General features: G+C 37.1%; 1 protein-coding gene across 8 annotated transcripts in view; it reads right to left on the reverse strand.

The window, feature by feature from the left end:
- Positions 1-15,000, reverse strand: part of relch (RAB11 binding and LisH domain, coiled-coil and HEAT repeat containing) — a 32,403-nt gene that overhangs the window by 16,527 nt on the left and 876 nt on the right. For 4 of the 8 annotated variants that reach the window (XR_006369531.1, XM_044105327.1, XM_044105326.1 and 1 more), the window contains exons 2-12: positions 10,838-10,927; positions 7,741-7,812; positions 7,520-7,575; positions 7,300-7,413; positions 6,903-7,097; positions 6,488-6,582; positions 6,203-6,311; positions 5,943-6,100; positions 4,954-5,029; positions 4,778-4,873; positions 3,967-3,990 (exon numbers count right to left, since the gene is read on the reverse strand). Coding sequence is in view for 7 of the 8 variants with exons in the window: in XM_044105327.1 (XP_043961262.1) it covers positions 3,967-3,990; positions 4,778-4,873; positions 4,954-5,029; positions 5,943-6,100; positions 6,203-6,311; positions 6,488-6,582; positions 6,903-7,097; positions 7,300-7,413; positions 7,520-7,575; positions 7,741-7,812; positions 10,838-10,927 (1,085 nt within the window). In the remaining variant the exon portion in view is untranslated. The remainder of the gene's footprint in view (positions 1-3,966; positions 3,991-4,777; positions 4,874-4,953; positions 5,030-5,942; positions 6,101-6,202; positions 6,312-6,487; positions 6,583-6,902; positions 7,098-7,299; positions 7,414-7,519; positions 7,576-7,740; positions 7,813-10,837; positions 10,928-15,000) is intronic. The other 4 variants (XM_044105330.1, XM_044105329.1, XM_044105331.1 and 1 more) reach the window with 3 other exon arrangements.

A 15,000-nucleotide genomic window follows, 5' to 3' on the forward strand; every position in this document is an offset into this window, starting at 1 on the left:
GAAGCTTACAAACTGCATGCACACACACAGACACAGTTGGATACTGACAGACAAACATACACACACACACACACACACACACACATCAAGCTCCCCTCCTAAATCTGAGCTCTACACCAGAGTTCAGGCAGAGTTCATGGGACCTCTAGCCAGAAGGGAGAGTGCTCAGTTGCCCTTGATAGAGGGCCTCCATGGCCAAACTGCGGTCAGTCCTACATTCCCTACGAACACACCAAAATTAAAGAGTGCAAACAGAGTTAAAAATATTTTTTTTTTCTTCCTTTCCGAGAAGATATAATATTCTCCTGCCAAGCTCTGGAGGAGCAAGCGGAACACTGACACTAGGACATTATCGAGAGGACTGGGTAAAGATAGGGTTCTGGTGAGTCACTCGCTCAATGCTCAAAGCTAGACCGACCTTGTGAAGCTAGTGCCAGGCTGGCGGACTTGTACAAACTAAAGAAAAATCCAATAATGTAGTATCACTGGATGGTTTTAAGTGGCTAATGACAAGTCCTGTGTGGGTGAAATCAGTTCATGTGTTCAGAAGTTGTAAAGGAACTGAGTTCAAACAAATCTAGCTGTCACATTTAATCAATTTTTGCCTTGGCTTCTGAAACTACTTCATGAGAGCAGTTTCCTAAAAGATTAAATGACCGAAGGAATTCATAGACATCTAAGATCCTTGAAACCACCCCGACTTTAGTCGAGTACGAACCCTTGTGTTTCTGGAAGACAGACTCCTTCAGGACGTTAAACATACCAAACTGACCTGTTCTGGGAAACACTCTGGGAAAAATGAGGCCAAGCAACAAATTGGCTCAATGCTTCTCTTCAAAGACCAGAGCTACTCCATACTGACATTCACGGACTGCACTATAGACGAAATTAACTGAATTTCAATTTAAAACATACTTAGGTCAAATTGCTGCACAACACAGACAAATGTGATGCCAAACAAGATGTTACCTTGCCCAAGATGCCAGGCCCCTCGACAACAGATGCTGTATGGTTTGTGTCTCTCAAATTCATTTGAATTAGAAATCTGATATGTATTATTTTCCATGTAAAACTGGCAGTGCTGTTGATTTGCAGTAATAAGGTGCTGGGTTGGAATCCTGGTCTTTTATTTAGAGAAACCAATTAACCTGACAGTCATGTGTTTAGACTGTGGGAGGAAGCTGGAGAACCCGGAGAGAACCCACCATGCACAGGGAGAACATGCAAACTCCATGCAGAAAGATCCCCGGCCGGGAATCGAACCCAGGACCTTCTTGCTGCAAGGCAACAGCTCTACCAACTGCGCCACTGTGCAGCCCGATCTTAGATAAGTCTGGTACGTTTATATAGCGACAAGAGAATAATACAATTCCCAAGCTTTTTCGATCTAGACAAATTTTTTTAGTACAGTTTGTGAAAAAAAAAAACTAAAAAAACTGATCTCATCTTTGAAAAATACTTTGTAATACTGTGAGATTGGAAATTGGCCACAAAATTCTCATTGGTGTACTTTTGTGTATGTACAAAATGAAATAGAGAAGTTGATGTTTTAGAACAAAACTACAAAAAAAAAAGTAATAATAATTGGATGTAGTTCAAATTCCAGCACTACAATACAATGTTGTACCTGAAACACTAACACAATGTTTACTGATTTACAGAGTCTAATAACAAAGCCAGGTGGCAGGCAGTCTGAAACAACTCACCGTTTCAGGTCAAACATATTTGGCTTTTCAGTGGGTGTCACATTTAAACTAAAGTCTGGTCCCCTGGCTTGTGGGCACAAAGTTTCAAGTTGCAAAGTAAAAGTGTGAGCAGCTGCCTCTGCTTATGAATACATGGGGTAATGATCTGCGAGTCCAACTGACACAGAGCAAAGTCCACAACACTAAAGAGGGGCTCCAAAGCATTAGTGTTTCCCTGTAATTTTATTTCTCATCAACCTCTCCCTTTGCTTTGTTTACCTTGATTTAGGAAGGAGATTAGGAGCTTCTTAACGGCTTTAGGTTCACTATGCTTACATTGCCAAGGCGATATGCAAAGCAGTGAAACTGCAATTTACTACAATCACACTTACCTCTTTTAGACAATCACAAATTGTGATGTATCACGTTTCAACACGGTTCGAAGATTCAAATACTTTGTATTTGTGTACAATAGACAGACATAAACACAAACTGCATGCAGGTAGTCAGTGTGTACACCTGTGCAGGTGTCTGTTGTTTTAGCTCAAGGGGTGCCACGGTTACTGCGTGACCCATTTCAACACTCCCCCCTCCACTCCACATTCTATACCACTTGCTCTTCAATATCGTTATCTACTGTCTGAGATAACCAACAGGACAGAGAGACATTTAAATTCTGATTCAGTACAGCTGAAATGACCTTGCAAATGTATTCATACCTCATGAACTTTTCACACTGTGATAGAGCACCGTAAAGTAATTAAACACGTTTTTCCCCAGCAAAATCTGAAAAGTGAGGTGTGCATTTGTATTCAGCCACCAAAATGTAAGTTTTTATATTCAAAATGCTGTGGCTGCAGAAATTGTCCCCCTTCACATGTTACAAAGAAAAACATGGTGGTGGCAGCATCATAATGTGAACATGCCGTTTTTTCCCCCCTCAGCAAAAACAATGAAATTGGTCTAAGTTAATGGGCAGATGGAAGGACCTACATACAGGATAATTCAGGATAAAAAATAAATATATTGAGAATCAGTGGAAAGCTTTAAAAAAATTTACTGACAAAGATTTGAGAGTCTATTCTTGCAATGGTGGTACATGTGGTGTTCTAAAAGTTGCAAAAGTAACTTTTCTTCAGTTATTTACTTCTTTGTGCTGGTAAATCTTTTTTTTTCCCCCAATAAAATAGACAGATGTTTGTGCTGAAACATGACAAATGTGAATGAGTTTATGGGGTATCAATATGTATGCAAGGTGAAACTTGACAGTAAAAAAATAAAAAATAAAAAAATAAATAAAAACATCCTTGCAGTTTTAACCAGAAAGTTGACATGCACCGAATAAAAAGACACAAACACCCTTGTTTATCACTGATCACTCTCTGAAGTTAAATTAGATCAAACTTCTTTTGTTTCAGGTAAGTTAGAATTACTTTATTATTTATTTATGTATTTGATTTTAATCTGGGACCTGAGTCCAGATTTTGTACCACAAACAAGCAAAGCTGGCATGACAATCAAAAAAAAAATCCTTGAAAATATGTCAGAGAAATCTAAATAATTCGAGAGATAATGTAAACAAAATCAGAAGCTTACATACTTTTCAAAGGTATTTGGTAGCAATGTCTTTGAAATTCATGACTTGGATCAATCAGTCAATCAATCTTTATTTATAGAGCACATTTCACACGCAAAGTGTTTTAAAAGTAAAAAAAAAAAAGAATAAAAACTAAACAATAAAACAAAAGGCAAACCATTTGGGTTTTCTTTCACATGTTTCTTATTAATGTGGCTTTCAGGAAATAGATGTAATTTGACTAATTCTAACAGACCTAAAACTGATGCTTGGTCTGATTTAACTTCAAATAGTGAGAAACAAAAAGTGTCTTTTTATTCGGTGTATGAACATTTCTGATTTCAACTGTACTTGTTGGAAACATGTTTAAGATTAATTAACTCGTATGGATTTTTCAACCAGAATATTCCAACATCAGGAATAGAAAAGCTTCAGCAACTAGTAGAAAATAAGCAGGAAAATCACACAAAACCCCTAAAAAGCTAAAACTGCTAAACTTTGGCAATCTTGCACAGCAAGACAGCAAAACTCAAGAATTTTTTTATTGGAAATAATTCTGGATTTCCTTACACTCTTTATGTATTTACTTATTTAATGCACTTTTTTGTCACCTCTCTTAGCAGTTGTAGCTTCAGGAGAAAGTTGGCCATAAGTCGCTTAAATCTACACGTCAGAACCATGCAGATGAGTGCGTGAAAGACTCACCTGGCAAAGATGTGAAACCATTCTCTAGAAGAGAGGCATGCATGAGAGTGAGAGAATGAGTGAGACGAAAAGAGGAATAGAAATAAAAACCAGTGAAGAGGCAAAAGGCCAGCAAAATGTGACAGATCAATCCAAAGTAGCAGCAGAGAAATGGCAATGAGGATGATGAAGTGAAAACGAATGCCTCCTTAAAACAGGATGACATTTCAAAATCAATAGATGAGACACAAGACAGCAGGAGATTTACAGGCTGAGAATGTTTATTTGCTAAGTAAACTCTATAAAATGGTGCACAAATTTTGTGGGTTGACATTTAAATAACAAGCCACCCTCCAGAAGACTAGAAGCCTCCAACACAGTGTGTACTGTCACGCTACAGGTATGCTGGATTTCGACAATTACTTGAAGGAAAAACATGTGCAAGAAAAAAAAATACTCTGAGGAAAAAACCTTTCTGCAATGTCAAATTGTGAAAGCATGCTTAACTAAGTTGAGCAAAGTCTGATAAGACGATTAGGTCTTTTTATTGATATCTAAAATAGACAGACATAAAATATTTTCATAACAAAAATTAGCAATAAATCTTTAGTTTATTTAGACTTAAAGGTTTAGAACTAACATAGGCATAGTATTGATCAAAGATGATCAAGTCAAAAATGATCAAGCTCCCCAAAATGATCCCCCTGCTTAGTCCTGCTGCTCTGTGTGCATCTATTGGATATTAAGACAAGATGCATGTGATTGATCGGAAACAGGGTGGCGAGAAAGAGAAGCGCAGAGAGGCAGTAGAAATGGTGGGTGGGAGGATTACCTCTCGTTTAGCAAGGAGGACGTTGGGGACGATGTGAGGAAGACAGCGGCCCAGCATCAGCATCACGCTTTCCTCGCTGTCTGCTATGCGAGACACCTGGAGGGAGGAGGGACACGCATTTGTTTCTGCTGCCCTTAAATGTATCGATCCTCTTCCAGGTATTTTGTGTTGCTGACCTCGGCTCCGAGTCGACTCTCGGAGCACATTCTGCAGAAAGATAGCAAGGCTTGCTGGAAGGCCGGGGATAACTTCCTGGAATAGCAGGAAAAAGTCAAGTTGGAAACCATCATTGTAGTACAGCGCTCCACAATTCCTGTTAATTCCCCCAAAAAAGGAGCTTGGCGATGGCTCCGACCACAAAATGACAGAGCTGCAAACAAAGCCAAGCTGCAAGAGAGCTAAACTCCTGGCACTTGCACAAGAGGACAAGCCTGTCCATCTTGTTTGCAAAGCCAGATGTCTACCGCCATCTAGTGGGCATATGATGCAACTACGCAAAAAATGGTTTCATCTGTTAATTTTGGGATAATTTGATACCTGATATTATTCAAATATTCAGACCATTAAAACGTCAATTTAACTTAGCCATGGTTGCTTTTGATTGGAAGAGAAAAAATAAATACAAATGCTTTTTGGAAAAAAAGGCCTGTGACTGAAGCTGCCCAGACATATAAATTGATAACATTCACCTTAGTTGTGGCCCTTGAAAAAAACTAAAGACAGATCAATTCGTATTGGGTGTGTTGAAGTCGAGTTTCAGAGGCCCCACTGATTGATTCAAGTGAAGTCAATGTATTTAGAAATTTATAAATCTGAAAATCAATGGGGAGAACAAATTAAATTTAGAAGTTGTTCTTTATTGTAGAAATTCTACAGCTACAGCATAACATAAACAGAATAAAAATACAGCAACAGTGATATTAAAATATCTTTGGTCTACCTGGAAAACTAAAGTATTCAAAACTGTGTTTTATAGAACCTGTCTCTTGTGTTGAGAAAAATTACGAGTTTGACAATCAGTTCTGGGTACTTGTGCAGACAAGAGATTTTATATTTAATTAAATAAAACAAGTAATGCGGTGACTAATTCACAGTGAAATCAGTCAGTCAAGTCTGTCAGTCATTATGGGTGACAAAGAGATATAGATGTGATATTTCCACTAACCTGTTTGGTTGATCAAACTGGACGCGTTGTTGACTTGTAGCTTTGTTGCAGGTTTGCTGTTGGGACTGTGATGTGTTCTGAGTGGAGGTCGATACAAGGTCATTTCCAGCCTCCAACACCCCTCGGATGTCTAGATACTGACCATTATCTAGAGAAGGCTGAGAGCAAAAAAAAAAAAAAAAAAAAAAAAACTTACTTAGAGAGTTATACACAGGCATCTGTTTATATAATTTGTACACATAAGTAAAAAAGCCACAAACCACAGAAGGAGGATTAGTGGAGCAGGGCTTTGAGGAGCTAGAGGAGGAGCAAAGCTCCAGATTGGCCGGAGGCGGAGACGAGACGCTCTTTTTCAGGATCTGAATCTCACTGTGAAGCAATTTGGAAAAAAAAAATAGATGTCATGTACATTTCAGGAATATCGACATTTATTTTGGCAGCATCACTAAAAATAAGCCATAGAAAAAAAAAAGAATGAATGAATGTCTCATCAGCAGAACAGGAGACTATATCATTCCCTGAGTGAGTGGTGCGCAAGCAGCTACCTCTGCAGTTTCTTTATTTGCTCAGCAAGACTCTGCTTCTCACTGTTCAGGAGGTTCAGCTGGTATTCCAATTCTTGCACAACTTCTGACTGTTGCTAGAGAAAACATGCAAAAAATTGTGAAATTCCAGCAAAAAAAAAAGAGTGTATCACACATAACAAGAAATTAGTGACTTCACCAACATTGTTTGGTTTTATAAGAGTGATATGAAGATCGAGACAGATATTTAGACTCTTAGAAAATCTAAATTTTACAGTAGGGATATTTTTTAAACAGAAAATTCTACCAACTGAAAAATATCTTTATGTAAGTGAATAGTAGGGGCTGCTACTTTCAGAGATACTGTATCAGTCCAGCGTTGCATAGAAGCAATCAGACTGTAAATGGACATACACGGAAAACTGCTTATACACACCTGCTGTGACAGGTCAGGCTTCTTTCGGGGCTCTCGAGCGACGCAGTTTCCTGGAAGATCCCCAAAAGCCACACCGACAGACGCGTCCACCTTATCCCTTGGAGAGGAAAGCGTGCTGCCTCCGTTCCTGTAGAGCTGCAACAGGTCAGGAGGTTTTGGGATGTTGAGACCGACGTCATCCCACAATTCAAAGTCCTGGAGATGAATACGAAACAAAATAAGAAGGAAGTATTCAGGAAATGGATGTGTTTTTAAGCTCATATGCAGGATGGTAAGACATCTAAAGAATTGATCTAAACGCAAATCTGCTTAAAATCACCACTTGGAAGTTATGATTTTCCTTCAGAACAAAAAAAATCTTTTGTTAAAATAACCTATGAACGGAAAAAGCTTTTACCTGATCATCGTTTTCATCAGAAAAGGTGATGGATGAGAGTTTGTATTCATTTTTTAATAAATATTCATTCACAAGGAAGTTTAAGGCTCTTTTCTCCAGTTGGCGTATGGGCTCCTGATAAAGGAAAAAAAGAACAGGGTGAAAGTTTAGCTAGAGCTTTTATGGTTATATCTAATGAATCTAATATTTTCCTTTCACTTTATTTCAACAGATTCCCCACCTGGATTTCAGGACTCGATTTGAAGTTTTTTCTCTCCTGACATGCCACTTCACTCTCTGAGAAATTGAGAAAATGAAAGAAAAAAAAAAAAAAAGTTTGGACCAGCACTGTGGATTAACTTTCTCGTTGAAGTTCTTCGTAACGACAAAAATAAAGAGAGAGAGAGAGAAAACTGTAACAAGAAAGGTTGAGGTGGAGAAGAAGTTAAAAGTACGCCACACCTGCTGCCTGAGTCAAGTTGGCCCGCAGAGCCTGAATGGTCTCCTTTGCTTTCCGTAGCTCAAACTCCAGCACTGGACAGGAAATGACAACACACACAGGAAGTGGATCCAACCAAACACAGGGCACAAAATTAAACAAAGATGGAGCATTTGAAAATATGACACTGAAGATCAAATGAAGCAAAAAAAAAAAAAAAAGAAAAAAGCATGCAGATCATGGGTTTATAGAAAAAATAACAAAAATGCATGCAGCAGAGGATCATGGTAAACCTGCCTGTAGGTTTAAAGACAGGCAGGTGGTTTTTCTGCCATCAAATTTGTAAATGGTGGTCAATTTGTTTTTTAATTTTCTCTAATCTATTAGCTGTCTGACACTAGGTTTCCTCCTAGGCAACTGGTTTCCAGGCACTCAAAGGACAATGCTGCTCAGGGAACTTGTTCTTCACAGATTCCAGCATAGCTGTATCAACAAATCGGCTCTGAGCTAAAAGAAAAAGGAGTCAAATCACTCAGACGTGATTCAGTTTTTGTTTCAGTTTCAGAGTCATTTTTTCTTTTTATCCTTCAAAAAAGTGTTCACATTAGCAAATTGTTTCTCATGTCGTACAAGCTACAGAGAAACAGCAGGTGAGGATAATTATTTTATTTGCAATGCATTCTCCTTATCTAACATTTAAAAAAAGAATAGGGAACAAACAAGATTCACACGTCAGAGTCAGAACACACGCAAGAAGTGATAAGCAATGGAGCAAGGAAACAACATTGCATATCTGTGCACTGAAAATCTGTGTTTTGTTCTGATTGTATTTCTATATTAAGTAACAGTTAACCTAAGTTCTTCCTGCAATACAAAATTGTGGTTTTTTTTATCAGAATCTCATGTAAACTTTTCTACAGATGAAGAGTGCACAGGTTGCAATCTGAACAAAATGGAAACCCATGAACTGGATAACGGGGAGAGGTATATATATATATATATAAAATAAAAAAAATAAAAAAGTTCAATAAAACCAAAACAAAAAGCTAGTCTGGATGGAGTGACTTGTCCAGAATTTCGCTGGGGTTTGATCAACGTCAGGAGAAAGCCAGAAAACCCAGAGTCAGACAGCTGGGGGGGGGCAGCATTTTAACAAGAAGAGCACTTTGTGGGAGATGACAACAGGTATGGATCAAAGTGGTGGTGGTGGGGGTGGAAGTGCACATATTGTACCGAAAAGGTGTCTATAAATAGTAGTTTTATCAAATCACCATTTATGGATGTGAAACCAAAATCTCTGCTGCATGACAGATATAACTGTATCCGATAGTAAATGTCTCTGATTTCAATCAATAAAAGACCCAAAAGGAAATTAGTGAACTTCATATATATATCTATATATCTATATATATAGATATATATATATATATATCAATAAATCTGAATATTTCTATATTTTAGTAATGCAATTCAAAAAGTGAAACTTGTAGCATTTATTACACAATTAGAGAGATATTTCAAGAATTTCTATCTGGAAATGTTGAAAATTATGCCAAACAGCATATGAAAACTCAAAATTCTATTTTCCAGGAAATTAAAATTTTACCTTAGACCCAATAAAAATGTATATTCTTTATATTGAAACAGGATTTTATGACCATATTCGACCTGAAGACTTGACATGCAGTATCCACAAGATAAACCTCACTGCTAAAGAAGATGCCTGTTCAGAGCACCATACTCAAGTAGAGGAAAGTTGAGCGGAAGAAAACAGTGTGGTTGAAAAAAAAAAAAAAAAACAGTCTGTGAGCAACATGGATTGGCACAACCTTGACAGCACTGTGAAACAGAGATTCATAAAGTGTGGTCAGAGAAAGTGCTTCAAGATCAACAAAACACAGACTCACTTGAACTAAATCCGACTGACAATCTATAGAAATTGGCAAGAGACAGCAAACCTAGCAAAGTGGACGAGCTAAAGACATCTATTAAAGCAAACTGGGCTTCCATAACATTTAAGCAGAGCCATCCGGTGATCGCCTCCATGTCACGCTGCCCTGATGGAGTGACTCAAGCAAAAGCAGCCTCGATCAAGTACCGAATACTGTGTGAAACATGAACCTACTTTTCAAAAGAGCCAACATTTATACATTTAAAGACAAAACTGTTGTCTTTAACTCATCTGATGTAATATTTCTATTTTCTGAGGAATTTGACGTTGTTTCAATAATTATTAAAATTACCAGAATAAGTGCTAGAAATAAATCTCTCTGTGTGTACTGAGCCGATCAATATGCAGGTTTTACTTTTTTTATTAAGATGCGGAAATAAATTAACTTTTCAATAATACTGTAATTTATTGGAAATTATCCCATTCAGTCCATCTGCAAGAAAGCCTTAGCCTCAAATCTTTAAGAAAATTTCCTGCTCTGGTAACAAAACTAGAGTTATGATTTTGGGCATTTGGGGTGCTAACAATTAATGTTAAACCTTATATTGTATGCATTGTAGATGCTAAAACGTAACTGATGTTGGGACTGATAAAAATCCTTTAGATAAAGGCTACATTTTTGCCATAAAGAAATTTTTTTTTTTTAAATTAATTCCTTGTGAACAACCTACAATTACTTGTCCAAATGCACCTTAAAACAAAGAAAAGGCTAAGGCTTGAGCAGGTGCTTGTACATGTAGAGTTGTCAGATGTATAGTGCAAGACACAATTAGAAATTGATTCAACTATGAAAAACGTTGACAGCTCCAAAGTGGTAAGAAAGAGCAATTAAAAAGAACAAACAAAAAAGGCAGTAAAGTAGGTAATGTAACAAAAATACCACTGGCTGACACCATCAATTTGACAATTCAGGTGGCGCTTCAAAAACCTTAACCCAAGTCCCAAAATCTGACAAGAAATTAAAATGCACCTCTACCACTGATTTAATGTAGTGCTAATTCAAAATGTTTGGATTATTTAACGTTGTGTATTTAGGCAATATTCTCTAACAAGCATGCAAAAGGAGTTGATGTTATTAAAGCCCATTTCTCTTCTCCTGTCGCCTTTTATTTCCCCAAAGGTAAAACAGCCGTCGCTGCTTGGATCCCTGACGCTATGGTTCATCTTACCTGCCACTCGTTCGTCTGACTCTCGGTTGCCGTCATCTGAGTAACGTGCAAAGTCCAGCGAGTCCAGGGTGCTAATACTGCCTGCTCGATCTGCACAGAATCAGGAACACAGAGGCAGCAGTGAGACAGGAGTAACATCATTTGCAACAATTACGCAAAGAATTTCCCAGCTAACAAAGCTTAAGAAATGTGGCAATGAATTACGAAAAGGGCTTCAGAGACACTCCCTTTAAATATAGGAGCCTTCTCCTTCACACATTGACAGAGTTGGTTCATATAAAATTTTAAAAAGAGATCAGTATAAAATGAAAAATCCTCACAGTGCATACATATGCTGTAATAAAAAAAAAAACAGATTTTGCTTAACATAATGAAAACAGCCATTAAGACGCAACTATAAAACTGAGCATAGGGGTAGAAAAATATATTTAAAACTTTTGAGGACAGATAAAGCTGATAAATAAGCACATTCAGGATCATATTACACTGAGCTTGGCTGCCTGGTTTGCTTTGTCAATGGTGTTAGCTTTCTTTCCACTGGAATGCATTTGTTCTATCATCCACAGACAGGATAGGCTCAGGCTAAATGTAGATGTGTTGGCCTAAAATAAGTCAAGCTTGTTAACTTTATGCTTTAAGTTTTTTAAAATACAGTTTCAAAAAGGATACATCTCATAGTTCCATTGAGAATTCAGTTAGGAAGCGTTCATCACACCGCAACAAAAGAGAAATTGAATGTGTGCACATTTAAACACGCATAAAAAAAATAAATGAAATAAAATCACAATTTCATAATGGGAATCAGGCATTTAGTGGTTCTTTTATATGCCTGAATCAAAATGAACACGCCTCATCAGCCAATAAACCTGCATTGAGCAGAAACAAAGAAGTATTTGAAAAAAAAATGGGGCCAGATACAATACCAGGATGTTGCCAACAAGCTCATTTAATTTAATGAAGAGTCTTCTTGGCAAGAATAACACTAGTTTACAATGCAAATGAGCATGGGACAAATGAGGCAGTAGTAAGATTACTGAGACATAAATCAGAGTAGACCGAAGGAGTCTGGGACTGGTCCAACGATAAACAGTGCTGTGAAAAACACTGCCCTTTAAAGATGTCATCAATTGTTGCCACACATGACACCCGAGTAAATATAAAACGCAGTTTTTAAATAAGAAATGTCAAAGTATGAACTTCGAATGTGGATAATTATAAAGCAAAAAAAAAAAAGAAAAAAAAAAGAAAAAGGTTAGCAAAGATTCCTCCCCAATGACAAAAGATTCATGTTTGTTTGGAGTTTGTTGCCTTTGATAAATGAACTCATAATTTGAAATTATCAGATTTACTCAGGTCATCTTCAATGGATATTAAAATTTGTCTATGTTTAGGGTTCATTTCCAACCAAAACTGATATGAAAGAAACATGATCCTCTTGCATTGTTAATAGAACCAGTTTATCAACAAAGAAGCATATTACAGTGTATTTATCATCTGATAATTGCAGTGTCTGTAGGTGCATGCAAGGGAATGTTTTTTTTTTTTTTAATTAAATTATTGTCAATTCTATTAAGTAATTACCCATACAAAGATAAGTTTTAGCTTAAACAGGTTCCAGATTACTATTACAAGCAAGAAAGTATTTGTATTCCAAATTTTTATTTTTGCAATGTCCATGCTTTTTGTGGTCGTCACATAAGACATGCCTAAAGGCGAAAACTCACGCCTTGTCAGGATGTGGCATGTTTAGTTTGGCTCAGACAAGAGTGATGAGAAAAATGCGCTTCAGATCATTTGAAGGAGTCTAACAGAAAACCAGAATAAAAAAATAAATAATTACAAAGTTTTTGTAGTTTAGAAATAAAACAACTCAATAGTTATGGCCAACCAACTGTATCTCAACATTGAGCACAAGATAAAACTTATTCTGTGTGCAGCTTATATCCGAGCTTTGTAGGCAAGAACTCCCAAATACAACTAACTTTTATCTTCTTGCTCAAAAAGCATGCATACAGCCATTATGCTGTAAAATATGTCTTATGATCAAACAACTATTTGATGATCTAGCCCTGGTGTGAAGAGTACATCACTGAAACCTTCCCGCTGATGATTAAAAAACGGTGGGAAATGTCTTGCTGTGTCATCTGGCAGGGAGCAGCGGCCCAGTCACTCCCTGGCTGAATGCTCGAAGCAATCAGCTGCACATGATGAGCAACACAGGCTCTGTGTTCTGAATGGCCCCATCAAAAACATTTATAGTTGGTCGGCAGAGAAAGGATGGGGTTTTATTTTACTTTTATAGCTCACATGACACATGATATTTGTGAATTTTACTCCTCTGAAAGAAAGAGATTCTACAGCACTAATTAGTTTCTTTGTGATATGAATATTGGCGGATATTTTCCTATCTCACAATACATTTCAGTCATAAAATAATATTTAGAATTATTTGAGCTCTTGCTGTTGGGTTTCGCAGGAAACAAAACATGGCATCAGTCAAAGTCCTCCCTTTTGGGTACACATAGTGTTGTTTTCATTTCTTTCTATTCTGGTCAAGAATTGATATGACAATTTTGTTTCTTCTATGTCATATTTTATCAGCAGCTGTGAAGACTAAGATGAATATTCCCACAAGACAGTCCCGTCAGTACCACAATAGGGGAGATGTCTCGGTATGTCACGCTTTTCAAAGACTTTTTTTTTATTTTTAAAGTTGTCATGCTCTACACTTTTGAGGGTTTCATCCAGTTATTTGTAGAACTTGTAGAACAGTCCGTTTGTGTTTTCTGCTTAGATCTTCAAGCAATATACAGTTTTAAACTGCTGACCTGACATCCAAAGGACACCAAGAACCTGACACCCAAATGATCCCAACACAGCAGCCTCCCGAGATAACAGGAGAACACTCTGAAGTACTGACCGTCCTACATGAGGACCAAACTAGGATTCTGGTTTTTCTTCGCTTTGATACTGATAACACCTACGACAGTCACATTTAGAGAATAGTGAAAGCCTTTACTGCTTCTAAATTTCAAGCTGAATGTTATCCACGGTTGTGATTTTGCACTGTATCATCAAAATCCAAAAAGCATCTGTTTTAACAGAAACAACAAAGAAATATGGCAAGTAATTCAAATAATTCAGGAACTTGAAGTTGGGTCTATTCGGAGATAATTCCCCCCCCCCCACCCCCCCAAAAAAAAAAAAGAAAAAAGAAAAACCTAAGACAATAAATTAGAAATCAGCAGAACATTTTCAAATTCTAAACCATCTCCCAACACCATCTTCACCACTGAACTTTTTTTCCCCCATTGAGTTTTCTTCAGCCAGTATGATGCCCTTTGACCTCAGGAAGCTTCGTAGAACTTTGTGCAGTATTTTTGGTGCAGTGTGACTGAATTTCCTTCATAGAGTAACACAAACAAAAAAAAAACCTTTGTCAACTATTTCTCCCCAGGGTCGAAGGTCAACTTTACTTTGTTTGTATGTCTGGTTGGGTTATATTTTTATTACTGTACAAATTGCAGGATACACTGGAATAATACTCTAAACAAAAGGCTTTTAAGAATACTAGGACATTTAAATCAATTGTTGCTGTCCTTTTTTGTTAGATCAATAATACAATATGACAGATACTAATGGATATGTTATGCTATTTTGTTTTAAAGAAAGACAGTCAGATAATGCTAAAAATTTTTGTGCTAAAGTTTTGTTCGGATATAATAATAAAATTAAATAATTGTATTTCTGGTCAATGTTATCTTTTTATGAGAATCTCATGAAAGTCAATCCCTTTTCACAACAGGAAAGGCTACATATATACTATTAGAGTAATACAAAAGGGTTTATTTGTCATACAGACAGTAACTATGGTAATTATTTGCATGTTGCGTTTGCCTATGAGGCTCTCCAGCTTCAAGCACTGGTTATTCTATTAGAAGCCCCATGATTTAATTTTGTTGTATGAGTCTGGCACAGAATAAGATGAACACATGCAAGGTAGAAAGTTGACAGAAAATATATTTTTTGGCGCATCTGCAACTAATAATTTAAAGGCAGGTATCGCAAGAATACCTCTCTTTCCTAATGACTATTCTGCAGTTGTAGTTTGTTTGACTTCTGACCTGCAGGTGGCCTGAAGAATGAGGTGTTTTATTACACCA

The sequence above is a fragment of the Gambusia affinis genome, linkage group LG21 (genome assembly GCF_019740435.1).
Source record: "Gambusia affinis linkage group LG21, SWU_Gaff_1.0, whole genome shotgun sequence".
Classification (NCBI taxonomy): domain Eukaryota; kingdom Metazoa; phylum Chordata; class Actinopteri; order Cyprinodontiformes; family Poeciliidae; genus Gambusia; species Gambusia affinis.